The sequence below is a fragment of the Micrasema longulum genome, unplaced genomic scaffold, assembly GCF_059751315.1.
Source record: "Micrasema longulum isolate JH-2025_06_02 unplaced genomic scaffold, ASM5975131v1 h1tg000969l, whole genome shotgun sequence".
NCBI classification, from domain to species: Eukaryota; Metazoa; Arthropoda; class Insecta; order Trichoptera; family Brachycentridae; genus Micrasema; species Micrasema longulum.
In genome coordinates, this window is record NW_028278160.1 from 236,151 (window position 1) to 255,144 (window position 18,994).

At 33.8% G+C, this 18,994-nt stretch overlaps 1 protein-coding gene across 1 annotated transcript in view; it reads left to right on the forward strand.

Moving 5' to 3' along the window:
* Tob (Transducer of ERBB2) overlaps window positions 1-18,754 on the forward strand; it is a 74,687-nt gene extending 55,933 nt beyond the window's left edge. The window contains exons 2-4 of the mRNA XM_088232289.1: window positions 11,859-12,227; window positions 14,941-15,266; window positions 17,883-18,754. Of these exons, the coding sequence (XP_088088415.1) occupies window positions 11,898-12,227; window positions 14,941-15,266; window positions 17,883-18,153 (927 nt within the window). The 5' untranslated portion in view covers window positions 11,859-11,897 and the 3' untranslated portion in view covers window positions 18,154-18,754. The remainder of the gene's footprint in view (window positions 1-11,858; window positions 12,228-14,940; window positions 15,267-17,882) is intronic.
* Window positions 18,755-18,994: the final 240 nt, after the last annotated feature.

The following is an 18,994-nucleotide window of genomic DNA, read 5'->3' on the forward strand; positions in this document are numbered from 1 at the left end:
CGAAATTATTGCAAAACTTTTTGAAAGCCTTAAAATTATTTTTGGAAGCCACCAGATCTGTACATCTGACAGAACCTATAACAGGGCCACGGATAGTAACGAGAAGCTCCATTCGGTATTCGTAGATAGGGGGAGAGGGACGGGATGTCACACAGATATAACACAGGATGTCGTTGCTTTAGTTCGATTTGGTCCAACATAACATTTTAACGAAATTGAGTTAAGTATACAGGAGTTCTGAGAAAGCCTTTATTTATAAAATTCAAATAAAAATGCATTTAAAAAAAAAATTGTTTACGAAATTATTAACAATTTTTTTCATGAGTTGTGGTCATTATTTATGTCTATTATGTAAAAAACGTTTAAAGCTCTATTTCTACAGATCTGTGTTTTGGTCTGTTGGACAAAAACGAACTGAAGCGACATGTATTCAGAAGATTGATTAGAACATCTGCAGCAGCACGAAGCGGAATCAACAATATTTCAAAGAAATCGTATTTTTTTCACTAACCGTGACCTGAAAAACTGGGTAGTCCAGTGATCATATTAACGAAACTACAGATTTATCTTTATCATTTTTCTATAAGTACCCAGTGGCATATGGCACTATAACACGAAATGCAGAGTATCTCTTCTCGGTCACCCGTTGCGTGTAAGTAGAATCATCAGACTTACGCTTTTGGTTCCAATTGAAACATTGTAGTGTAAAACCACCTTTGAAACCAATATGTCTTGCCAACCCTGCCAGAAATTGAACTCGAATCAAACGGGGTGGACTTATCCTTTCTGATTCCCTTTTGAAGAATTTTTACATGAGAGTAGCCAGCGAGTCAAAAACACTCGTTCAGGATTTTGGTTTTATTTTACACAGGGAAGTAAATGTTGTGTCGGCCCGGATACAGATTAAAATATAAAATATAAATATGAATAAAATATATTGGATGTTATTAACAAATACGAACTACGCACTTAATGTTTATATTCGTTGATACCATCCCACTACAGCTGAGATTGTACAAATGTGTTAGTAATGCCTTCCGTAGGGCCTCTCTTGTGTGTGTGTACGGTATGTACGTACACTCTTATACATACACCCTCAAACTGTGTATACTAAATACAGATAACAGTGGTGTTAAATGTCTCTCTGTGTTTGTGTAATGCGCCCAACTAAAATTTTCAAGCTACTGTATTCAGAAATTGTAACGATAAATAATGTTTGTGGGTCTAGACATCTTTCTAGACTCTTGAAACACTCTTAAACTAAAATTGAATTATCCACTTTAAACCTAGTTCACTGATAACTTTATTTTTTGAAAATTTAATTAAATTAAATTTCAATAAACTTAGAGTAATACATTGTACTCTTTTATTAAATGTTTTTAAGAAAATTCAAAAAACTATGATTAGGGGAAGTTTTTGTGTTCTTATGATAACGAGCTGTGAATGAACAAAACTCATCTTTCGAATATGGGAATTAAGTGTGAAAATGATAGAACGGGGTTCGAACAGAAGATTTCTGATCTATGAGTACGTGACACTAGCCACAGAACCACAACTCGATTCACGTTTGCCGGACAATTTCGTTTCGTCAACTATTCAAAATTCCAGAATAAAATTTATTAGAAGATGCTTTTTATAAAAGACACAAATTTTCTTTTATACAAGACTTTCATGGTTTACATAAATAATTACGCATTTAAACAATATTCATTTCGTACCAAAGGATTGGGTAAATTATAAAAAAATATTTTGATAAATCTAAAGCGCCTTAAATTTAAAAGTCCTGTACTTACGAAATTTTAAAAGGCTTTTTTTCGATTCTGTTAAAATACAGCTTTTTCCTCTGACCAATTTAAGATTCAAAGAACGCACACTTTTTAAGTTATGGTAGATTTATTGTCCGCAATGCCTAAAATAGGTTTTTTTGCGACAGTAATTATTTCCTTAAAATGAATGTTTTTTTGCTCAGAGTCAAGAACGATTAAATATTTTTTATTTTAAAATCAGACAAGAAGAGAAACTCATTTGATACCATATATTTTTTTTTAAAAACATATTTATATAAAGAGACGAGGTTTAGTATTTTTTATTGAAAGAATAAGAAAAAAATTAATATTTCAACTCAATAACTTCGTAACTAATCGTAAATTCGAAATGAATAATTTCTTAATTATTGTGTATACTGACAATTGGTAGAAAATCATATGAAATTTGGTGAAGTATTAAAAATTAAAAACGTTTATTGGATTTTATTTGGTTTACATTACCAAATTTAATATGAATAATTTTATTTATACAAAATTAAAAACATATTAAAAACAGGTATCTTAAATAGCAATTCAAGAGTTTATCTGTTATAAATATTAAATATCAGTTTTCAGTCTTTTCATGTGTATTTGCCTGTAATGACGCCTTATTCCACCAATAACCGCGCTTTTTACTCGTTTTACGAAAGTTAAATCATGTATTAATGTTTTAAATTAACTTTAAAAACTGTGCATGAATTTTAATGAGCTTAGGTTATTACATTATGGGTTCAATATTGCCTATATTACGCAGTAATTTTTCCAATTAACTATAAAATTTATTAAATAATCAGCAATTTTATAAAACCGTTTTGTTTTGCTGTAACTAACAACGGAGAAGAATTAGCCTAGCCTAACGTAATGTAAATTTAGCTCCCTAACGATTTTTCGGCACGCAGTTTCAACAAGCACTTGTTTGACTTTGAACATCTCACCCCTATACAACGCTGTGTACGTTCTGTAGTTATGTACAGTCTCTATACTACTTCCTGAGTTGAACTCCAAACTCGTCTGGATACCAATCGATAGTCGGCCTGGCCTCGCGTACACGAACAGCTGTTTGCTGAAAAGTACAACGAGCTTTCGAAAGCTCGACGGTTTTAGGAAAACTCGACAAATTACTTTATTCGGGGAATCGACGTAACTAACATAAGCCGAAATAACACACAAAGCCCTATATTTAGATATTAACATTTATTTATTTTTTTGATTTAAACGCCCGTGCGACATTTATAACATTTACACGATTACTACACAAAATTTACACTCATAAAGTATGTATTTACATAAACATCTAACAACCTCTACTAAAATAAAGTAATAAAAAAAATAAGCACATAAACAAATAAAGAAATCCAGATATAATATTTCCAACATTTAGAAGTTTGAATGAATCGTGAAATATTTTTCGAACCATTGTCTGAACCCGATAGTGCATTAAATAAAATGCAGCTTATCTCGTATCAGGTGGCAGTCCAAGGACAAATAAATACTTCAGTATCAAACCACCTTCGAAAACAAATATTTCGTGTCAACCCTCCCAAGAATCGAACCCGGGATCTCAATCATGGTAAGCAAACGTGTCAACCGATTTCCTTTTTCATGATTTTTATCTCAGAGCAGCTATGAAGCCTAAAACACTCGTTCGAGATTTCAGTTCTATTTCGCCCACAGAACTGTTTTTTTCAACCACCCGTCTGTGTCCGGATGGATGAATAATATAGTTTGGTGTGTGAAGCATGAAATATCATTATAATGGCATTTGTTTTCAGAAAATATACATATACCGCGTAAGCTAAATGCTCTTTAATGTTTCAATTTATTTTCAGAAATTTTCTAAGAAAAATATTTTAAAAATATATTTAATTATTTTTATTTAACACTTTTATACACATGCGCATTTTATATACAAGGGCGGGCATATTGCCTTAACGCAATTTCTTCCTAACTACCCAAACCGTTCAGTTTGGTATGTTTATATAATAAAATATATATTGCGGTGAATTATGTAAATACGAACTATGTTCAAAATATTAATTTAGTTGGTGTTTTTTAGCATTCCAGACGTAATTGGCGTAAATTAACGATATTTTTCTTTTTTAATTGTCTTTACAGATTCCTTTATAAAATATTCATCAATAGAAATGTACCAGAAATAAACGTACCGTTGTAAATTTTGATATAATCGATATTAAAACAATAGCGTGGTTACAATATTTGAGTTTGTCCAAATGTTCACCCCCTCGGGAGTCATTAAGATTAAAACCAGCCAATGACAGGTCATAAGCCCTGTAAATGCCTAGACTTCCATATTCCCTTATTTAAGGTATTCTCCATCCCTGTTGTAATTTGTTAATAGCGTGATTATTTATTTCACATACCTTTCTAGGTTCCAATTTAAACAATTTATTAGGAATTACAAGGTTGGCCATTTTCAATCAATAAATATCGCTTCCTACAAAGTAGCGCTACTAAAATCTCTCTATAAAAATAAAAAATACGGTACGTATTAAGAAATAAAACACGTTCACTCGGATGTTTTTCATTTTTACCGAAGAACATTTCTTCGCCGTAACGAAATATATTTTATTCAGCATGTTATCAATTTTCATCATGTTATCGCACGAGTGACTTTCGTTTCGAAAAATATTAATTTACTTTTTGTCTATTCTAATTTATAACTTATTACAAAATAACGATTACATAGATGAAAACTTCATTTCTTTTCCGAAGAGTTTTTATCATCAGAAATATGTCTTCATTTTCAGAAGCTTTAAGGTAGACTTGAGAAAAATAAGATGGCTTGACCACGTGAATAAAAAAATACATGTCAAAAACCGTCAATGATTTCAACGTACAATTGTGAACTTACGATTACAAAAAGACTCATACTTTTCTTTATTTACTCGACAGTGTTATTCTTTCTTCTGTAAAAGAAATTAAAGACCTCAGTGTCATACTTGATGAAAGATTTTCTTTTAGTAGTCATATTGATTAAATATCAAAGAAGGGCATACAAGTGCTTGGATTTGTATCGAGGTCAGCAAAAGATTTTAAATCAATATTATCAATCAAAAAATTATATTGCTCATTGCTTAGAAGTCAATAAAATACAGTTCTTCGATTTGGTCACCTCACTATGCTACTCATTGTAAGACAATGGAAAACATCCTTCTTTAATTTCTACAGTTCAAATTTTTTTACTGCATTTACCGCTAAAAAATATAAATTATAATCTTATCTTATGTACATTGACTTTACTTAAAATTGGTGAGGGAAAAATTATGTCTGATTTGGTTATTAATAATAAAGGCAGGTTATGATTTCTTAAAACGTTTAAACAGTTGGTAATTTCAATATTTCAAAGATGATAACAGACCTACAAAATAGTTAAGGAGTTAGAGAAAAAAGTCGATTTCAAATATTCCAATGTACATTAAAATGACTCCAGATCAGTCTGATTAGATCGGTTTGAAAACCGGTAATTTCAGTTAAAAAATAGATAAATTCGGTATATGTTAAAGATAAATAAAAAGAAATATATAGACATTTTTTGAACCCGAGTAAAAGCAGCATTCTGTTTTATTTAGTACTCGTATAACCGTATTATTATTTTCTGTTCTGCTTTTTTTTCGTATCATTTTTTTTTCTCATGTAGACTCGAAATCATATAACTTCAAATTACTAAATAACTATAACAGTGTTAGTCACTCTCCAAGCACAAGAGCTAGTCTCTTTTTTGGAAAGTAACACTTAGAACATTAACTAAATATATAAAAGTAGATTGTAGTAGAATAAAATACATATATAATTTTATTTAACCATATTAAATAAAAAATAAAAAAATGAAAAAGATGCGCATTTTAAAATATAAAACTAAAAATATTATATTTCCTGTTTAGATACTACATTTTTATATCTGGAATCACAAACATGGTAACCAGTAAACTACGAAGTAGAATATTCTTTACTCGATTGTAAGAATGACTCTCGACCAGGGTGGCTCTGGTTTTATTTGATACATAGAACCGTAATGCTTATATTCTTTATTCTCCCCGTTCTTTATATCGCGGCCGCCGTGGTGTAGTGGTCAAGACGCTAGACTCGCGCACGGAAGGTTCCGGGTTCGATTCCCGGTGAGAACACAATTTTTTTTTTAATGTGATTTTTCTCAAACCTGGGTGCTCTGTGATGTAATTCACCACTGTAATTAGGCCTCCAGGCCTGTTGTGGTGCAAAAAAATGTTTAAAAAAAATATCAATGTATCCGAAAAAATATCGAATTATTTTTCTGCTAGCCACGGAGACACATTCGTTTATTGATAGTTTTTGAGGATATAGACGAGGTGGTAAAAAATGAAACAACTATGATCTAGAAGAAACATCTGAAACCGTTTAACAAAAATAAATTAAAACGTTTCTATAACGACAAACTAGGTAGGATATTATTAATTCACAAAACTGAAATAACAGTTTAGAGAAGTGTAAGCAAAACTATGACCAGATCCCTCCCTCCCCCTTTCCCAACCTAGATGGTTGTTTGCTTATGGCCACAACTCAAGCAAAACAAAAGCGTGTGATCATGGAGGAAGGGGGTGGCGGTTTTGCCAAGCAGTTAGTTTAATTTGTGAATAAACTGACGAGCTTTTCATTACAGTGACAGTTCAATTTATTTTTGTGGAACTACAGCTGGTGATGCCACATTTTTACCCACGCTTCTCTGAACTGTTATTTTTAAACAGTTTAATTTGTGAAACGGTAACATTTCTAATATACCAAAACGGATATCTGTTCGTCTTGTAGTTTACAAAATGCGTAGCACCACATTTTAATCACGTACATATAAATACTCGCTAGTGAAACTTTAAATATAAAAAATCAAACACTAATTTTAGTCTACTGAACACTTTATTTTATTTTTACAAATATAAAAACAAAAATTTCGTGACAATTGTTTCACCTTGTTAGGGTATTTTCAAACGAATTTAAAGATTAGACGGATTGAATGTCCTTACATAGTTGTATAATTCAAGGTACTTATGCATGTGCATAGAATGTACATTAATCATAATTGTGGGAAAACCTAATAGTTAAGGGCAAACTTAGGTGTTTAATAGGTAATTTAGGTATTTTTATTTGAATTCCGAAAAAAGTTACAACAATGTAAGTATTTATTGACAAAATCATTGCATTTAAATATATTATTATGGATATTTTATTTTTATTTTTATTTTTTACTCGAGTACCTTGCATTATATGTATAACTTTATAAGGACATTCAATCCATCCTATCTTTATATTCGTTTTAAAATGCCCTAACAAGGCGAAACAATTGTCACGAAATTTTTGTTTTTATATTTTTAAAAATAAAATAATGTATTATAATACGAGTATGTAAGTTTAAATATGGAGTTCTACAAAATAAACACCAAATCAATCAATGTAATCAATATTAGTTTAAAGTGAATTATCTCACTTAAAAATCGACTTACCGGTCAGTTGATCAGTCAGTGTGTAGTCTCCATGTTCTCGGTAAGTCCTCGACCTTCTTGACCAATTATTTTGATTGCAAGGGCGGCCGTGGCCGGTCGGTAGTAATTCGATATTACAGGCGTTAGTCAACCTTGGCTCTATAGTCGCGTAATTTGATGGTCTACGGAAATGGTTCCCAACGGGTGAGAATTAATTTTATCAACAATGTTTTCAGTCGGTCCAAATTTTTGCAGACAAGGACTAAACTTCATCCCCTGGGGAGTTGTTAAGATAAACATATTGCAAAAGGAATAGAGAAAATTTTAGAAAAAATAATACAAGAGTCTAGGCGTTCAGGGCTTGTGACCCGTCGTTGGCTGATTTAAGTGACCACTTTAGTCATTGTGTAACATTCACCATTTTGCCTGTGTTTAAAAATCCATATTTCTCTCATACTTCAGTCTGTTAATTTTTGTTTTCGCTTGATGAGGTAAAATTCTTCAATAATTACAGTTTGAGTAGGTATGAGTGGTGGCAAAAGTTGGTTTGCAACCAGTAGTCTTTGGGTAAGTCTGCTGCTTTTGGGTGCGCTGCCGGTGACTGGCTTTAAGTGCCACCTGGGGGCGTTCTGGTGCTCCAGAGAGTAGATACTAACGTTTCCTATCACTGTCGACATAAGGGGGTTAGAAATGGGTGAAGGATTTATTTATTTATTTTATTTTTGCTTCCGTTTGTCCCTACCTTGTTGAGGGGTGGTTTTAAAGCGACAGTGAAAGTTGTAAATGTAAATATTTGTTCGCGCTTTTCCTTACTGAATTTGGTTAGTAAAGGATGAAATATAATCAATTCGTAATGAAAAAAAAAAATGCTTGCACAAGCACTTGCACTCATACAAATGAGTGAATCCGAAGAAAGACATGTTGTCTTTAAAACGGATTCGGGTATGTGGTGGATGCTTTTAATGTTAATTTTGTTGAAGAGATAAACCGTCATTAAGAGAAAACGTGGTTATACCGGTTAAGCTTTTTCTTCTTTTCTTTTTTATTATACTAAATAATTAATAATAAATAAATGCCATCGAATATAAAATATTGAGAAACCCTGGTTTACACTAATGCTTGTCGCAGTGCACAATGTAAATCATCATTTATGCACTAGAAATATAAAGACTAAAACTGTCAACATCAATTCAACTATGTGCAATCTACAGAAATGTAGGGTTATTCGAAATAATTGACTCAATTTCGTTACTCAATATTTGAAACTGCAAACTAGAGACTAGAACAAATCTGTGGCATTTCAGTAAAGATATACACGTCACTAAAGTTGAGAAAATTTGTTAAGTATGCACGTATGCAGTTCTATTCTAAAAGCTCTACGAAAGGTAAGGTAAGTTTAAGAAATTATGAAAAAAATCTTTTTTTAAATATTTTAATAATAAAAATGGTAAACGTCACGCGTCGTATAATTCGAAGAAATTTTAGTGTAAAAAAAATACACTTTGGTTGTATAAAAATTGCCTTTAACCACTTAAAAAACCCAAATTTGAGAAAAAAACACAATATGAGTTTGCTTTACGTATTTCTTTCTGAAGTATACGGATTTAAAATTCATTATTCTTAGATAACACCCGAAATTGTATGTTAAAGAAATGAATCAGTTAGAAACTTTAGATGGCTCCCCTGCACGTTTAGCTAATAGTGACATGTACATCTTTACCTAAATGCCTCATAAATATGGAAGCGAAAAATACAATTAGGTAATTCCACATTTTTTTGTTATTTTTCAATAAAAAAAAATACAAATAAGTTATCTACAAAGGTTCAAAATGTGCATATTTGGCATGACGTTTTAGCACCAAACTTGTACGCAATGTTTATTAGACGCGCAGTCGGTAGTCTTAACGCGTGACGTAAATGACGTGATACCAACATTACCAACTGCGAGCCGTTTTGTAAATGCCCATTTTTAAACCCGAATATTATTACATGAATACTTGTTTTCAATACATTGATATTTATATAATTTAAATCGCAAAAATCCGCTCTAAATATATAATATATTTTAAATGTTATTCCCGACTTGTGAAAACACCCTGTTGAGAATACTTATGATATAATTTCGCGGAGATTTCCCTTTGTATCTTTTCCATTAATGCTACAAATTCATGATGCATTTAAACAATATTATGATGATTTGAATGCACTTATAAAACATATTTTTATTATTTTTAATTCATTTCAATAATATTAATACATATATAAACCTACTTCGTTTTGTTGTACAAAATAACTAATTAATATAAGAGATTGATTTCTTGAGAAAGCAAACGATAATTAAAAACCATTCCAAAGCAAGGTCCAACGTTGTTATCATTGCGGACATGACATGAAGGTCACACAAGTTTATAAGGCATAAAAAGCCACTCTTCATCACACTTGACTTAATCATCACGTCTGCTCCGCCAGTTGGGAATCATTTTCATAGCATCAGGTCTATTAGGGACTTCCCTGGCGAGTTGCAGGAGAGAACTAGGAACGAAAAAACACCGTTTATTTTTTAAAATATACTTTAAAAAAACACATTGTTAGCGTAACATATTTATTGTACAATAAGCAATCAGAAGATATCGTTCAATCAGTGAATAAAAAAAATGGGATTTCCCATTTATTTAATTGGCTGAATTTGTTTTTCTGCTTTTTTTACTCTTATCTGCGTTATAAGGGCCTAGGCCCCGTATATCAATACATTTATTACAGAGCGTCTTGTTTTAGCGAAGGAAATAGATGTGATTCATGTTTTGAATTATAGATTAAAGAGTGCATTTTAATCTTTAGTATAAAACTCATCAATATATATAAATAGAATATGTTCTTAAACCCTTTTATAAACGGAAAAACATTTTTTATTCTGTGTGTATTAAAGGAGTTATTTGAAAAAATTGGTTTTTCCTTATATATTATACTTTAGAAATTATTTAACGTTAATTTTTTTAAGCAATGGGTCTCAAATTGATAATTAACCGACGGAATTCATTTTAAATGTGTTATAATCTTACAATATATGTTTAATCAATTAAATTATATTAATTTTACTGAAACATGTCTACTTGCCTTACATAAATATAATTTATAAGGACGACAGGAATGCGCTCCAAAACAAACAAACCAGCTGTCAAAGTTAACGAACTTTTCTGTATAATGGTGATTACCGACGCGACGTATGCGAAAAAATAAAGACGTCCTTAAGCTAGGGTTTCCTAGGACAGCGGTGCCCGTATTTTAACGGCCGTAGTGAACGGTGATGTAGTGGACAGCCGTCGTAAAGGTGACTAGAGTGTGGTTTTCTAGGAAAACGGTGTTATCAACACCATTTAACACCGTTTTCCTAGGAAACCACTCTCTAATCACCTTTACCATGGCTGTCCACTGCATCACCGTTCACTACGGCCGTTAAAATACGGGCACCGCTGTCCTAGGAAACCCTAGCTTTAGGGTTACAGTAATTAAAAAATAAACTCGCTGCTCGTATTCAGAATAACGATCTATTTTTTTGTAACAGAGGCAAAACATTTTTGAGAAAGAAATATGGATATCTAGGCAGTTACAGGACTTATGACCTGCCATTGGCTGGTTTAAATGCTCACTTTACAAACTGTGTAACATTTACCATTCTGCCTGTGTTCGAACATAAATAGTTCAGGAAATTTAGATGTTTAAACATAGGTAAAGTAAAGTGGCACTTAAGCCAGCCAATGACATGTCATAAGACATCCATATTCCCTCGTCAATATTTTTTTCTCTCCCTGTTCTTCATTTTAATTCGTGCCTTTTAAAAACATGGTTTCGTTACAATTTTCATAGGATAATATTTAATATTTGTGGTGGATTATTACGATCCTGGTCTGCTCTGCATGTCACCCATTGGTCTGGCCCTCTTGATTAAATTGCAGAGCTTGGCAACTGCTCGGCGTGACAGCTGAATGCAGCAAATCGACTACTGCCGATTTTCTGCCAAATGACCCTATTGTGGGGAGCGGAGAGTGGAGCGCACACGCAATCCGTGCATCAACTCCGCCACTAGTCGTTTGCTTCATCAAACTCTAAATTAGATTGACTGTGACTGCTCCGAAACATTGTGCTAGCGTAGATCTAGATCTAGACGTCAGTTCAGTGCATACTGAGACTCTGTAACCTCACCCACGATAAATCATTTCAGTACGTATGCACTAATTAAACTGTACGTTTAAGTTTTATATATTATTAAATCAATATTGGTCGGCTTCGTGTACGCGGACGAATGCACGTACCAGTACAACTTATACATAATTAAAACAACAATTTTATCAAAAATAACAACGACTATTTGTCTCCCTTTAAATCTGTCGCACTCGCTCTAGTGTTTAATATTTTTCACTTACAGAGCGATTCGCTAGTATTGTTCTCTGAAAATTATATTTTCTTGAAACGAGTAATTTTTCACGGCCTTGTTAGATTTTATGCACACTTTTTACAACTTTTCTTATCTGTAATAAAAAATAACGCGTCGACGAGTCTAACTTAGTGTGTCGTTTGTTCTCAGGTCGCTAGCTCGAGAAAGAGGAAGAAAAAAGCGAGCAAAATGCATATAGAAGTCCAAGTAGCCCTGAACTTCGTGATATCGTACCTGTATAATAAGCTGCCCAGGCGGAGGGTTAATATCTTCGGCGAAGAGTTGGAGAAGGCTCTGAAGGATAAGTTCAGGGGGCACTGGTACCCGGAGAAGCCGTTCAAGGGCTCCGCTTTTCGCTGCATCAAGACCGGGGAGCCGCTGGATCCTGTGCTGCAGAGGGCCTCGCGGGAGTCGGGAGTCCCGGTGCGGGATGTGCTGGAGAACCTGCCTCCGGAGCTGGCAGTGTGGGTGGACCCCGGAGAGGTTAGCTACCGCATCGGGGAGAAAGGCGCCGTGAAGGTGAGGGTTTTTACAAAACGTGTTTTCATTTAATTTTATTTCACTTTCCAATTTTGAATTTTTATTTTATTACTTGCAGTTCTTTATCTAAAAAAAAAAGATAATTTTTTTTTTATTTTATTATATACCAATAAAAAAGTTTTTTTTTTAAATATTGTAAACAGTTATTTAAAAAAAATATTTCATATTTTGGTTTGACTGTAAGATAAAGCCTGTGTCAATAAGTCCGCCATTTTATATGTATACATTTGTTTTATAATATAATATCTTCGGGTTACTCCGTACTTACTTTCTTACTTTCTTTAATTCCCAGTATAAAAACTTTACGTTTTTAATATTTTATTTACTTTTCATTATTATTTTTATTTTTAAAAAATACAAGTGGAGTAATACGGAATGGCTCTACACAAGTTTGTCCCTTTTTCTCATTGTATTTAGTAATACACTGGAACCTGATTATATACGGTTTAAAAATAACATGGTCTAAAAATAAAATTAAAAAATGAACATTCATTTAACAATGCGTTATAGCAATATAATTGTATACTATTCATTATTATAATGGAGTACGTAGTTCTTTTACTTGGCCTATAACACATTATACCTAGTGATAGTGAATAATCTTTGTTACAACTTCTTCAAATATTATGATGTCATGTTAGCGAGACGTAAACTACGGCAACTCGAAATATGATGAAATTGAGTTATTAGGTATGTCGAAATCAAATATATCGTCCTCTGTAAAGATATATGTATATATGTTATTTTTTTTAAAATTTATATTATATAGTGATGCCTTGTAGGAGAAGACCCGTGCTAAGGCAGACTAGCATATATGTTTATTTATATATTGCCATATACATACACACACACGTGTGCACCCTTATAAACATTCCTACACACACACATATACATACACGCACATACACACAAATACATGCATATATACATACATATGTGTACACATACAGATACACATACCCACATTAATATGCATACATTTATACACATACATATACATAAACACCCTTACATACACATACATACATACATATATAACTATTTATAAATTTTATCCTTCTTGTCATTGTATTGTATAGTGTTTAAATTGTTGTGGATAATATTAATATTATACACCATGGTTTGAAATCGAAAAGCAATGGAAATTGAACATCTCTTTAATATCAAGAATGAGAATAGGACATTGTCTCGTTGCCTCGCATTTATCGAGAATAGGTGTCTTTACTTTGGCAATATGTCTTTGTGAAAATGACGATGAGACATTAGATCATCTGTTTTTTGACTGTCCCCTCTACGAAAGAAGCGAATTCCTTCAAAATATATGTGAAGAATATAATACGTTCCCTCTTAATGTAAAATTTTTACTAGCCCAGAATGATTTGGATACTTATTTACTTCTGACTAAATTCTTAAGGACAAATAATAAAAATATTTGAATTTGTTAAATATTATTTGCATAATTCAATTAATAAGTCTAATTGAAAGTCACTCTTTACTTTTGGCCCAAAATTTCATTTTATGTTTACGTTTACTTTATACAGTAATAATATTTTATTGTCACATAACTCTTTCATACTGATTTTAACTACCTCACATTATATTATATTTTTTCGTGGGTATGGGTTTTTTTTTGTCGTTCACTGAAGCGTATATTCTTTAAATTTCTTATTCTTGTTTCTAAGAGCCAAAATCACTCGCAAACGAGTGGAGGCGTATACGTATACGTATATTTATAAAAAATAAAAAAAAATATATTAATATTAATATAATTTACCTTGCAATGTAGTTTAATAAGGTATATATATTTTATTGTAATTCCACACCAAATTAGAGGGTAAAAAGAAGGTTTTTTCAATTTTTTATTGGAGTTGCTTTATTATTTATCTTGCTTATAATATACAAGGTTTATATTTTAAAAAGTGGATTTTTCAGCAATTAAATATCTTTAAATTTATCTAAACTATTGGGATCAGGAGGGATATATTAATGTGGGCTAATCAGGAACTTCTCAGCATTTGCTCACGTGGATAAGAAACCACTCTTCGAGAGAAGCCGGCCTGTTGGCAGTAGTCAACAGGCCTTCCGTTCCACTAGAGGAGTGTTCGGCATTTTGTTCCCTACTTTGGTTTATTTTACCGATTGCCTGCGCTATATTGATCATGTATGATACTACCTCTCGTGTGAGTTCTTTATTACCTATCACAGATGGAATGTCACATAGATCTTCACCCCGGCTTCTGAATCGCGCCTCCAGCTGTTGTCTTAAAAAGAAGGTTAAGGATATTAAGAAAACGTATTGTACTCCCTGAGATTTTTTAAATGTGTATTTTGGTCATGTGTACCAATATATTATTACGGAAAATAAATTTACTTTAAAGCCTATCATTAAAATATTTATGGGCGTAATATGTTTAAAGTATGAAAAATCACTAATTTGTCTCTCCTAAAAAGTTGTGTTTTTAGGAGGTACCGTAGTACGTCTTGCAAACAGGTTGTCGGAACCTATCCCCCATGTAAAAAAGGTTTCAACGCACATATTAAACTGAACTTTAAAAAGTAGACTTTCATTTTTGGTTATTTGTAATTTTTAATTTTTTTGTTGTAATAGCTGTTGATTTCTTTAAATAAATAAATGTCATATGTATTACAATGTATGTTACGATTAACAATACCTATTATTATTATCACGAAGGTGCTGTTCAGCGAAGATCGCCAGGAAGACCGCAGCGCCGACCGGGAGGTGACGCGGACCTTCAACCCGGAGGCGCAGTGTTTCCGGCCCATCGAGGCCGTGTCCGGGGGGCTGGGGGCCCTCAGCCTGTCGCCGCGGGCGCCGCTACCCCCGCCGCTGGCGGCCAGCCCCTCGCCGGGCCCCGCGCCCTCGTACCGCGGCTCCCCGGGCCCGGCGCCCCCCTTCCTGCCCCGCGCCGCCGCCCCGCTGACCTTCACCACGGCAACCTTCGCCCAGACTAAGTTCGGCAGTACCAAGTTGAAAACATCCAGCAAGCGGGCTAACAGGTGAGGAAAACTTCAACATTAAACCTTAATCCGCATCTGATGGTGCATAGGGCAAAGCACGTTTCGATCATGTCTTACGGGAAGGTAAGGTGATTAATATTACGCTTCAGGAACCAGTCCTGGGCCCGTATTACAATGGGAAGTTAACATTTTTCTTCGATTTTATCAACCAAGTAAAATTAAGTTTTCTTTATGAAAAATAGAATACGTATACATTTTTTTCTAAGCATGTTCAATTACAGATAAGCGACGAGGATACTTTAAATTTTCATACAAATTACACATTTTCGAAGATGATTATCGATTTCACTTTATACCGTCTCGATATGCACCGATAATGATAGCGTTTGTAATTGCCGTCCAGGGATAGTGAAATATTGCAGAGTTAAATTAACTTTTTAACTTTAGGTATTTAATAAATTTACGGACGAATTCCGTTTTAAACATAATATATATATAACGAAATAATCATGTACAACCTTATAAACGAATATTTCATGTTCGCCCTCCCAGGAATCGAACCTAGGACATCAAGCATGATAGGCAAACTCGTCAACCACTTCAGCACGAGATGGACTGATTTTCTTTCTCAGGGTTTTTACCATCGAGTCGAAAGCACTCGTCCAGGGATGTGGATCTATTTCACACTCAGAATTGTGTTCTTTATCCGCCCGGACAAAACGCAGTTTCCTGCGTTTTTCAACATACCCGATCTCAATTAACCTAGCGCCAGCATTCGATGGCATCATTATTATCATCCATCGTAATTTTCAAATATTTTTCTTTATTTACATATTTCATTTGACACGCTTAGTCAAGGACTCGGTGGCTGTGGTTTTTCAAGTTGAATATTCAATCAATATTGATTCATGTTTTTTGGCGAGTGTTTTTGGCACGTACCGCAGGCGTGGGTTAAAAAAGCATTTAAAATAAAGTTCTTAAAATATTGCGCCACCTACAATAAACTATATTAGTTTAAATACCTTTAGAAAAAAATAAACTTTTAAAGAACATCAAACTATAGGCAAATATAAGGGTAGAAAAACTAGGAACAACTATTTGTTTTATTCGAATCCGAAATTGTGAGTGAGATTGTTTTGAGGTTTAGCCTAAAAATGTCTGGTGGCCTAGTAAATTTAAAAAAAAAAATATTTCTTATTAAATCATACAATTTTTTTTTTGTACTCCCAGAAGTTACACCAAAACTCATTTTGGGACAGAAAAATATTTACATAAAGGTATGGTAATAATAGAGTAGCAAGTAATTATATGTTCAAACAAATAAACAAATAAACATAAAACGGAAATAACATAGTAAGTTCAGCATATAGGTAATAAGGTATTAAAACATAAAGAAATTAAAACACATCATAATAATACTATTTTTAACATCTTTTGTAAAGGTTGTCCGAGTCTTTTGTTTAGTTTTGTCTGGTAGTTTATTGTATAATTTCAATCCCTTGAATTAGTCTCGAGTCTCGGCTGTCCTTGTCACGTTTTAGAAGGTTGTACATGATATTTTTCTGATATTCTCGTATTGTGTCTATGTTTACTACAATTTTTTTCAAGTTTAAGTTCTTCGTCTACAATAACATCAGTGGCTAATTTAAATTTTAAGGATTCTAGTTAAAAGAGTTCAGTTACATTTAATTGCGAGTTTGTTTAAAGAGTTCTTTAGTTGCTATTAGATAGGGGAGGTCATATATTAACTTTGATATTTTATTTTAATGTCTTTGTAGTCTGTTTATGTCATTTTGATTTCCTGTTCCTCATAGTAGTTGCAGATAACATATTTTAGTTTTTGCATAGGCTTCATACATTATATTTTTTTTCCGTTAACAAAGTTTTTGATTTTTTAAATTTTTTTATTTAAATTTTATTGATAAACCCTTACGGGTTACATACATTTTACAAAATGTTTTCACGTTTAAAATTCACATTCTACTGTTAATAATAATATTTTTAACATCTTTTGTAAAGGTTGTCTGAGTCTTTTGTTTAGTTTTGTCTGGTAGTTTATTGTATAATTTCAGTCCATGGTTTATAAGTCTCGATTGTCCTTTTCTCGTTTTAAAAGATTGTATATGATATTTTTCTGATATTCTCGTATTGTGTTCATGTGTTTACTACAATTTTTTTCAAGTTTTAATTCTTCGTCTACAATTACATCAGTGGGTAATTTATGAATAAATTTTAAAGATTCTAGTTTAAAGAGTTCGGTTACGTTTAATTGTTTAGTTTGTTCAAAAAGTTCTTTAGTTGCTGTTAGATAGGGAAGGTCGTATACTAACTTTAATATTTTATTTTGCTGTCTTTGTAGTCTGTTTATGTCATTTTGATATCCTGTTCCCCATAGTAGTTGCATATAACATATTTTAGTTTTTACATATGCTTCATACATTATTTTTTTTTCCTTTATTGGAACAAAGTTGTTGATTTTAAAAAATAGACTCGATAATATTGCCAATTTGTTAATTAAATTGTTAATACATATAGTAAGAAATATCAGAGGTAAAAGGAGAACTGTATTTTTTTCAATATAACAAACAAATCTTCCTGAATGTTGATAATATATATATTACGAAGTTACTGATAGCCCCTTTATTTCTATTCTAGGATGTCTCCGACGGAATTCTCCAACTACATAAAGCAGCGGGCCCTGCAGCAGCAGGCCGCTGGGGGCCGAGCCCTGTCCCCGGGCGGGGAGCCCCCGTGCTACTTCCCGGGCGCGGCCTACCCGCCGCCCTACCCGCGCTACGGGCCCGAGGCGCCGCCCCCGCCGGCCGCGCCCCCCGCCCGCTACGGGGGCCCGCCGCCCCCGGAGCAGCTGTGGGCGCCCCCCGCGGACCTCGCCCCCCGCTACCAGCCCCTGCTGCTCGCCAACTAACCGCCCTCCCCCTCTCCTCTCTCCCCTCAGCCCCGACATACTCGCGTTCTTTTTTAAAACGAAAAATGTGTAATTTATTTTTTCACCGGCTTTTGACCTAGTGCGTACGATTAGAATTAAAGTTGGACGGTCCGGCGCATGGCGCGCGGCGCGGGGCGCGGGGCGCAGGGCGCAGGGCCGGCCGCGCCCCCTCCCCTCCCCCCGTGATAGCGGGGGACGGCGGCGCCCGTGCGGCCGAGAGCGACGAATCGCCTGAAGTACGATACATTTTGTATATTGGTAGTTTTTAGTACTCTTGATGTAAATACGAAAGACATAATTTTTTAACGGTAACAAAGTGACTCTAGTCGGGACGCGGCCCCATATCACTAGCTGTATCGTAGGCCTCCCTAGGTCCGCCCCGCGCTCCGCCCGCGCCTAGCCTGCGCCTAGCCCGCGCCCCGCGCCCCGCGCACCGCGCCCCGCTCCCGTCTTCTTTTATACTTAGATTTATACGATTTGTTTATATTTTATTTTTTCACAGATTTTTTATTTTTATTATTATATGGATAACGTGAATGTTGTATTTTTATTCCATAAATATAAATTTTTAATTTTGTTACTTTTAGTTTCTTTTTTCATCTTTTTGGTTACACCCTTCCCTTCCCGTCCCCCCTCCCCGATCCCTCACTAGTGTAACTGTAGAGTAGGTCAATTCCAAATACATATATCCGTTGACGTGCTGTTGTTAATACTGTAATTATTAAACTTAGCATTACTAATTACTACCTACATAAATAATATAATATATCTACTCGTATGGAAGATAACCCTTTTAACTTGTATTCGAGACGTTACATTT